The 10,182-nt window shown below is 31.3% G+C and overlaps 1 protein-coding gene and 1 long non-coding RNA gene across 7 annotated transcripts; both read left to right on the forward strand.

The window, feature by feature from the left end:
• LOC107613466 (probable ureide permease A3) lies at positions 216-3,948 on the forward strand. 6 transcript variants are annotated; one of them, XM_016315467.2, is made up of 7 exons: positions 216-1,073; positions 1,216-1,464; positions 1,611-1,749; positions 1,927-2,101; positions 2,791-2,810; positions 3,045-3,167; positions 3,821-3,948. In XM_016315467.2, exons 1-6 carry the CDS (start codon positions 1,071-1,073, stop codon positions 3,113-3,115), a joined length of 657 nt encoding a protein of 218 aa, XP_016170953.1. In that variant the 5' UTR covers positions 216-1,070; the 3' UTR covers positions 3,116-3,167; positions 3,821-3,948. The 6 variants fall into 6 exon arrangements, with proteins under 6 accessions (XP_016170953.1, XP_020965099.1, XP_020965100.1 ...); XM_021109440.1 differs by having other exon boundaries at positions 3,871-3,948; XM_021109441.1 differs by lacking the exon at positions 3,821-3,948 and adding an exon at positions 3,451-3,560.
• LOC110265506 lies at positions 8,808-9,867 on the forward strand. Its single transcript, XR_002351650.1, has 2 exons — positions 8,808-8,894; positions 9,511-9,867. It is a non-coding gene; the product is annotated as an uncharacterized LOC110265506 (long non-coding RNA).

A 10,182-nucleotide genomic window follows, 5' to 3' on the forward strand; every position in this document is an offset into this window, starting at 1 on the left:
GTTGGAAAACAAAAAAAATAAATTAGCATAAATTACAGACGGAAAAGAAAATCCGTCGATAATTCTGTCGGTAAAATTATTTTTTTCGTGAAAAATGATTACAGACAGAAAATCCATTTGTAATTAAATAGACAAAAAACTACATTTTATTAAATTATTACAGACGGATTTTCCATCTGTAATTTAAAATTTTTCGTCAGAAATAATAAGTTAAACCTATCATTACCCGAGCTCCATTCACAGCACACAAATCAAACCTAGCATTCCTCACCCTTCTTCTCCGTCAACGACTCAACGGGCTACTTCTTCTTCTTTCTTCACCCACAACGCCACCACCAGCCACCCTAACCGCCGCAGCTACCTTCTTGTCTCTTTTAATAGTGCTTCAATTTTCTAGCTAGCTCCTTATTATTTATTTTTTAGTTTTGAAATTCGTAAATATTTTGATTATCGGTTTGGGCACTTTGTGTTTGTGTTGCTGATCTTATCGGCTTCTTCCACATCCTCAATCCAATCGTTGTATCATTCCCTTCCAGATCTAATTACTAATTTTCGTTTCTAATTCAGTCTTGCTAACCCTAAAATTCATAACATGCTTTGGGATCTTATCCACGGAATCTTCCCCTCTAATTTGTTGAATGGATATCAAATTAGGGGCGAAGATCGAAATCACTTGATTTTATTTTTCATTGAGGAACTATTAGCTACTCAAGTGGCAAAAAGATTAAAGTATGCATGAGTAATGATTCGTGTGGGTATCTGCTTGATCATAATTGTTTTGTTTTGGTGTGCCTTTCAATCTCTCAAGCAAATGCAGCTTCCGGAATGGCGGTCCATGATGATTGCAAGTTGCGGTTTTTGGAGCTCAAGACAAAAAGGACTCACAGGTTCATAGTTTTCAAGATTGAGGAGAATCAAAAGCAAGTCATTGTGGAGAAGCTTGGTGAGCCAGCTCAAGGCTACGAAGATTTCGCTGCTTGCCTCCCTCCTAATGAGTGCCGCTATGCTATATATGATTTTGAGTTCTTGACCGAAGGCAATATCCCCAAGAGTAGGATTTTCTTCATTGCATGGTAATCAGATGTTTGCTTGTTTGTTTGTTCATATGCCTGCTGGTTGCTTTTGCTGTTGATTGATATTAATTTGATTTTCGTGTGCCTTTGTGCCTTTGTGATATTAATTTGATATTCTCGTTATAAATTAATCTCTAAACAGTTGCAGTTGGAAATGTACTTGTTGGAGAGCAAGGCAGGTGCCATAGTTTGTGTGCTTTTGGCCCTTTTCTTCTTGGGGACATGGCCTGCTATCTTGACTTTGTTAGAGAGGCGAGGGCGTCTTCCTCAGCATACTTATCTTTATTACTCGCTCACCAATTTCCTTGCTGCTCTTTTCATTGCATTCACAGTTGGTGAGATAGGCAAGAGCACACCAAGTGAGCCAAATTTTTTAGCTCAACTTGCTCAGGTGAGTCTCTTAAAAAATGGCTTTGTAAAATATACGTCCTTGAATGTTCCAAATTTTCCAAAAGCTCTATGTTTTGGATCCCTGATAGTTACACACTAACAAAGTTTATATGCCTACAATTGGTTCAATAATTTACTTATGTGCAGGATAATTGGCCCTCTGTTCTGTTTGCAATGGGGGGTGGTGTGGTCCTAAGCCTTGGGAATCTGGCCTCGCAATATGCTTTTGCTTTTGTTGGGTTGTCAATTACTGAAGTCATCACTGCAAGCATAACTGTTGTTATAGGCATAAATTAACTGATCACACAAAAATTATAACAAATTCAGAATAATGTAGTTGAACATACTGTGTCAGGATGAGTGTGCTTGTGCTACGATCTTATGTTACTTGCAATAATTGTTACTTTGTTAGCTTGCTTTCTCACTGAAATTTTGCTGCACTATCTTGTTCCAACTCTAATAGGCACAAGCTTGAATTACTTTTTGGATGGAAAAATTAATAGAGCTGGGATTCTTTTTCCTGGAGTTGGTTGCTTTCTGATTGCAGTTTGTCTAGGTTCTGCTGTTCATTCTTCGAATACTGCTGATAATAAAGTCAAGCTCAGCAATTTATCAAGTGATTATAACGCTAGATTAGTGTATGTGTTGTTAGTTACAATTAATTTGATACGTGAACGTGACTATTGATTATAGACGTTAGATAGTTGCTCCTTTAATGACTGATTATAATTGCTTCTTGATTTTGACCTTGTACTTCATTTCATCCTTGTGCACCATTGCCTTAAGGAAATTATTATCAAAGCCTCTATTTTAGCTTCATTTTTGGAAACAAAATTACCAAATGCTTATGCTTTGGGAACTTAGTAGTGATTATGTACAATAATCTAAATTTGTGAAAGCAATTGTTAGAGTGTACTAAAAACCTAGTCAACCAAATCAATTAATGTTACAAGCAGAAGCAGTAACTCGGCAAATGAGGAGACTCTTTTTCTGCATTATTTTTCTTTTATGAATTGCATTTCTTAAAGACCATTTTAAGTACAGTCTGCAGTTCACTGTTCTTAAGGATCATTTATTTCCATCTATTTTTGTTAATTTTAACATTCTACTTTTGGAAGTCGAAGCAATCCAGTTGGTTTGAATTTTGGTTTCTAAATGACTACTATTTGACAAATGCCATGTTCATTGTTTGTACTTTTCAACATATTTTCTTTGCTAGTATTAGCATCCATAAGTTCTAGTTCTATTGTTTCAGTTCAGGGTTTCTTTTTCCATGTAATGATTAGCATAATGCGAATCTAATGAGCAAATTTTCTTCTTTTCCCAGGGACTCTTTCATAGAAGGAGGTAAGAAGCTCAGATAAGGTGTAATTTGCTATCTTCAACTTATGTTTTAGGCATTCAAAGTTAAGTTTTAAGGTGAAACATTTCCAGCAATTATTTTCTGCATGAAATGCGTTGTTATACAAATGCTATAGCTACCTTAGTTGTCCTTTATTTTGATTTCTTTTAAGATAAAATTGTATCACTATAATATGATTCACATGGTGGCTGACCATTTTCGTGCACAAACTCATTTAGGTCTTGACGTGATTTGCACTGATAGGACATTGGTCTTTTATGAGAAGCAAGAGAACTTGTCAAAATTATGAGATATTCTTGCAGTTTATGCTTGGCTAGATAAAGATGTTGGCTATGGTCAAGGTGAGTTTTTATACAAGTGGGCCACTTGAATCTCACTTATTTGATTCTTTTTTTTATTATTATTATTTTATAGATAGCAATATTATATTTTGATATTCCTATTGATTTAAGTTTGAAGATCACAGAAGATCCTATTCCTATTTCAGTATTAGTGATAATTTCATGTAACTGCTTTTTATTGTTCTTTTTATTGTCAAAAGGTGACTATTCCACAAGTATGCTTGAATTTGAACAAAAAAATAATTTATTATGTTAACAATACTGATTTTTTTTAATGAAGCAGACGAATGAATTTTTAGTTAAGAAGCAAAGGAATGAATTTGCCTGGCTATCCTGAAACAAAAGGAATCCTTACTAACTTACAAGCATGTCAAATTTAAAGACAACACTTTTCTTTTTCTATGCTCCCTCATTAATCAATACATACAGGAGAATACTATGTATGCCATATGTTCTTTTCTTCTTCCTTATGCTTTCTCTCTTTCTCCTTCCTTTTTTATTTTATGGATTATTATATATATTATATTAGTATTTCATATTGTTCTAGCTAGACAAGCAAATTGGTTGCTTATCATTTGCGAATCTGATATTCTGGTGAATTTAAAAATGGTAATTATTTCATTAAGTAATAAGTATCATTCATTTAAAAATAGGTGTATTTCCTGTAAAAGCTTCTAAATTTGAAAGGAGATGATGGTTTCAGAATGAATGAAGTGCTTGTGTCATTGTTGCCAAAGATGTTCATGGAAATTCCTGAAAGTTTAGGCACATCTATAGAGGAGGGCCAAGAAGGTGGCAGTTGGAGGTGGCGAGGTGTCGGTGTCATCGGTGGTTGAAGCTGTGAGTTGTGGTGTTAATGGAAGGCCATTTGAGGTTGTGTACTATCCAAGGGGAAGCTCACCTGAGTTTTGTGTTAAGGCCTCAGTTGTGAGAGATGCAATGAAAGTGAGGTGGTGTTTTGGGATGAGGTTCAAGATGCCCTTTGAGACTGAGGATTCTTTTAGAATCAGTTAGTTCATGGGAACCATTTCTTCTGTTCAGCTTCTTGATCCCATTCATTGGCCTAATTCTCCATGGCATCTTCTGCAGGTACATCTTTTAATTGCTATTGTCAAATTTCTAATGAACATAGATTTGTTTCTTGGGTTAATTTTGTCATGAGATATTTATTTACCTTATTTAATCAAAAGTAACTACAGTGGTAACAACTCCTTTTTGGTTCTTTTTTCTAATAATTGCCTTATTTGTTGTCTGAGTGTAGATCGGATATAGTAAGGTAGACATCCTCTGCTCAGAAAGTGGGAAGCAGCGAATAATTTACATGTTCCTAATGAGGTAATAATGCTAACCTTTATAATTTACATGTTCCTAGTTATATTTCTACCCATATGAAATATTTTGTTACCTAATTGGTCTTAATTAATTCTCTACTGAATTGGAAGCAGAGATAGACTGCCTCAATCGGATATACATTCGGCGGCGGCATGTTTGGGATGAATGAAGTGAAGGGTGGCAGTCCGTACAGTGCCCGAACTTATGCTGGTGGTGATGGATCAAGACAACCAACTAAACTTGAGTTGGAGCAAGCATTCCACCAAAGCAAGTATATTGCCACCATCACTAAGAAGCTCAAGAAAGAATGAAGCTATCCATAAATTAGGATATTGAATTCTGATGAGTCCACTAGTTACTTATCATCTAATGTATTCAGATTGTATTATTGCATGGAAATAATTGCTTCTTATTATAAAGAAAGTGTTTTGTACTCATTGGTGTGTTTTTCTATTTGTACCATCAATAAAAATTTGTATTTATTACATTTATATTTATTTTGTATGAAAACAAGTTTATTTTGCAATGGAAAAACCTAAAAAAAATTATATTTTACTTTACTGACGGATTTACAGACAGATTTTCTATCTGTAATCAGAGTGTGAGATGATTTTTCAAGGTTCAAATTACAGACGAAAAATTTGTCGAAAAATCTGTCTGTAATTGCAGACGAAAAATCCGTCGAAAAATTCGTCTGTAATTACGGACGGAAAATCCATCGGAAAGTTCGTTGGCCCAGGGAAATGGATGGAGAATTTACAGAGGAAAAATCCGTCGATAACTAGGAAAAATCCGTCGGTAACCAAAAATCCGTCTGTAATAAAGATTAAATCTGTCTGTATTAATCCATTTTCTAGTTGTGAAACTAAATCTAACCATGTCACTCGAATTTTGTGAATCCTAAGGTATAGAGCTGAAAAATTCCGTTGTTAAAAATTTGAAATGTTACAGGACGTGCCTACTGTGGCACGATGGAGGAGTGCGATGCAAGGGCAGAGGCGCAGCGCAATGGGTGACGGCGGCGCGATAGGAAGCGGGAGGCATGTGAAGGAGTACGACACGATGGCGGGGGCGCGGCGCGATGGGCGACGGCTGCACAATAGGAGGCGGGAGGCAAACGTCAATAGTAGCAGATGTCAACAACGCGATGGAAGGAAGGAGAAGTGGAAGAGAGAAGATGAGAGCACGTATAGTGAGTGATTTATGGTTTGGGTATGTTTGACGACAATATATAAAAAGTACAAAATTTAATTTTTAAAATTTTAAAATTAGATTTAGAGAAAAGTTGCCCCTAAATTTTTTCTATATTTATTTATGAGAAATATTAGAATGCCATCAGAATTTATTATTTTTTGTTATTACTTAGCCATCAATTTATCAATTTTTTTATTCTAATTCCTTTAATTGTCTAATAATCAACCAACATGAAAAATAATAAATTCTAATAAATTCATCTTTATTTATAATGTATAGTGTTCAGTGGGAGATCTGCTCACATGATGCAATTGCAAGTATTTGGTATTCCAGAGACATTATTTAAGGAAAGTTTATTAAAAGGAATTAATAGTAAAATCATCCCGCAATTAATATACTATAGTAGACTATCATTGGTGAAATATTTTATAAATCATGCATGTAACCTTTATTTCCAAGTATGCATATCAATACATAAATATCTTTTTTCACAACATCCTCAAATTTAATAGGTCAACTACTAATTCGTTATGGGTTAGAATTTTATTTAAAAATTAGGACTAATTTAAATATGTATAAAATAAAATTTAAATTCTTGACATTTATTTAAATAAATAAATAGATTGACCACTAAATTAATTTAAATTGATAAATTATTAAAATTTTTTCTATCATTATTATTATATGATTATTTATTAATTATAGATTTTATTTATAAAAAAGATGAAATATGAGATGAATTTGAGATATACTCAATCTATCATTGTTGGTTTAAAGATTTAAATAGCTAGGTAAAGCAGCACACAAAATTGGATGATTTGATGTATTCTAGTGCCTGTGTTTTAAATTAGTTCTCTCATACAAATCCATTTAAAAATGAAATAATTGCCAAGTATATATTTTTAGAAAAATTAGAATGTAGTCATCAATTAAACCTTTTATTTATAGAAATAATCAATTAAAATATATAATTGAGATATACATAATAAAACTCAAGAACATGGTACATTATATATTCGGTGCGATCGAGTCTTCAAATTAATGCGCTATTTTAAGGGATGAGTCAGTCATGACATATAAATAAACAAAAATAGAAATGTAATCAATTAAAGTTTTTATGTATTTGAATAAACTAAAATTAGGATATATTATCTATACATAACGATAATCAATTATGGTATGTAACACATTTTGTTATAAATTTTGAACGAAATGTTCTTTTTATTGATTTCATATATTTTTTAATTCCCAAATATATAGTCTACAGAGATAAGAACAAGATTTCTTTTTTTTTTTTTATCGAAAATAAGAAGATTATAAAAAACTAGAGGCTTGCTATACATACAAGTCTTTTTGACTTACAAGTTTTACAAGTTGCTATACATTAGGGTCTTTTAATGCGTTATTCAATTTCCAAAGCACTACACTCACCGTGGATTATGAATGACTCCTCTTCCTCTTCCTCTTCCTCTTCCTCTTCCTCTTCCTCTTCTTCTTCTTCACTCACCGTGGATTATGAACGACTCTTCTTCCTCTTCCTCTTCCTCTTTCTCTTCCTCTTCTTCATCTTCCTCTTCCTCCATGTATTTCTTCGTTATTCTCTTTGCCTTTTCATTAATTGTTTTTGTTTTACTTGCGTTTATTACTGGTATTCTTGCTTCCTTTTTTTTCGATTTTCATGGTTTCTGAAATCAAGCTTTGAAATCGTTTTAAAGATAATGGAACTTCAGAAATACACCCAAACGATTACAGAAATACACCCAAACGATTATAGAAATACACCCAAACGATATTTCTTCGTTATTCTCTTTGCCTTTTCATTAGTTGTTTTACTTGCGTTTATTACTGATATTCTTGCTTCTTTTTTTTCGATTTTCATGGTTTCTGAAATCAAGCTTTGAAATCGTTTTGAAAATAATGGAACTTCAGAAATACACCCAAATGATTACAGAAATACACCCAAACGATTACAGAAATACACCCAAACGATATTTCTTTGTTATTCTCTTTGCCTTTTCATTAGTTGTTTTACTTGTGTTTATTACTGGTATTCTTACTTCTTTTTTTTTCGATTTTCATGGTTTCTAAAATCAAGTTTTGAAATCGTTTTGAAAATAATAGAACTTCAGAAATACACCCAAACGATTACAGAAATACACCCAAACGATTACAGAAATACACCCAAAGGACACCTTATGCATAATTCAGAACTCTTTCTCTTTCTCCTCCTCATCTTCTGCTGTTTCTTCTTCTTCAAAAACGATTTCAGAGCTTGATATCAAAAAATAATGAAAATCAAGAATAACAAAAAAAAAAAAAAACAAAGAGAAAAGCACGTAAATGAAGAAGGAGAAAGAGAAGGCAAAAAACGAAAGAAAAGAAGAAGAAGAAGAAGAGGAGGAAGAGGAAGAAGAATGTGCAGCAAGAAGAAGAAGAAGACGGTGCAGTGAAATTGTGCAGTAACGATTGAAGAAGGAGAAAGAGAAAGCAAGAAACGAAAGAAAAGAAAAAGAAGAGGAAGAGGAAGAAGAACGTACAGTAACGTTCAAGCGCGTTAATATAATAACTTGTAAAGACTTGTATAAAAAAATGCTTGTATGTGAAGAATTTCTCAAAAAACTATATCATTTGAGTTATAACTCATTCATAAACAATCATATTTCATTACTTTGCTTTAATTCATCATTTAATATTTTGTTGGAATATGGGTTTGCTTTAATTCATCATTTAATATTTTGTTGGAATATGGGAATATTCAATGTGATATAAACAGGAATATATATTAATAATATATATTAAATTGATTAAAAACAAAATTTAAAAATAATTAGAAAGATATAATTCTAATATATATTGTTTGTACGATACGTAGATATCTACACAAATTTTTTTATAGTAAATTTAGAAAAAAATTAATTTTTCGTTTATAATAGTAAATAAATATGCACATATTAAAGAGCTAAATCATGACATAATTAAAGTGAAATTCCATTTATAGTAGTAAATATATATAAACAGAAAATTACTTTTAAATTAATTCAAATTACAATTTTGTAAAAAAAATTTTATTGTCGTTGAATGCCTATAAATAATTCAATATTGAGTCTTTTCTATAGGATATGAATTAAATTTCTGAACTTACTGATATGAAAACACATTTTTATTTCCTCGTCTTCTTACTTGTTCTTTTCATGGATTTTGGTATGTACTGAATTTATCAAAACAATTCAATATAAAATTTAGCTAACATCCCATGAGATTCTACTGTGTAGATGTTGTCTTAAGATAGGAGAAAAAAAAAACAAATTTTAAAAATTATTTTTGCTTTCATCTTTTGCTACCACTATTCTTGAGTCTTGACCATTAAATTTTTTGGCTCTATGCATTATTATGTCTCCTATTGAATGGATAAAAAAAAATTTAAATTTTTTTTTCTCAAATAAAATCTTTTTCTTTTTTTAAATTTGTGTCCATATCCTTCTTTTTAAATGTCTTTGTTCTTGTATTTCTATTTCTATTTCTATGTCTCTGTCTATATTATTTTCTTTTAGAACAAATAGAATCTAAGGACACATATCAAGATTATTTTCAATAGAAGTTTTTAAATTTTTTATTTTAGTACACGTATAACAAATGTATTAAAAATTTAGATTTTAATTTTATATATTTTTCAAAAAAATATTTTAAAATTAGTAAGGCGATATATTTGCTAAAACACTTTAAGATTTTAGTTATAACATGTTTTATTTTTAGCAATTGTTATATGATTTTAATTTCTTGGTTAATGACTGTGTATTTTATGTCTGAATGTTTGTAGGTAATAACCAAATACAGGTAGCAGAAGGCATAATAACATGCGTAGCTGTTATAGGGGAACAATATTGTCCAGACATTACGAAATGTCGAAATGCTTGCAAATTTTTTCATTTTAACGATTTGACGTATGCAGAATGTATTCCAAACAAAGGATGCGCTTGTACTTTTATAAATCCAGATCAAACTAAACCATGTCCACATGCTGCTAATTTGTTATAACTAGAACAGTCATATACATTATTTAGTTGTTAATCCTTTTTGGGTGGCGTTCTAATAATGGTGAATAAAATGATGACTGTATTATGTTATCTACTATATATCTATCTATCAAAGTAATAATTAAATAGTGGTTGTACTATGATTTATAAATTCTTGCCTTTCTCACTTTATTATCATATGATAATTTTATTTTATCGTTAAATATTTTAATCAAAGAAAATTATGAGTTTTATATTTGTTAGGGTCTTTCATTGATAGACACTTTATTTTGAATTTTTTTCTATGAATAATAAAAAGGTCATATCCTATACTAAACACAAACTGGATAATTGGATATGACAATATACATATACATGTTGTTATTAATGGTCACAAAATACTCCTAATTGCGCTAAGTTCATTGTGTTTATCAAGGTGATTATTTAGTTTGGTATGTAAAACATTGTATAAATTA

Source organism: Arachis ipaensis, chromosome B08 (assembly GCF_000816755.2).
Source record: "Arachis ipaensis cultivar K30076 chromosome B08, Araip1.1, whole genome shotgun sequence".
NCBI lineage: Eukaryota > Viridiplantae > Streptophyta > Magnoliopsida > Fabales > Fabaceae > Arachis > Arachis ipaensis.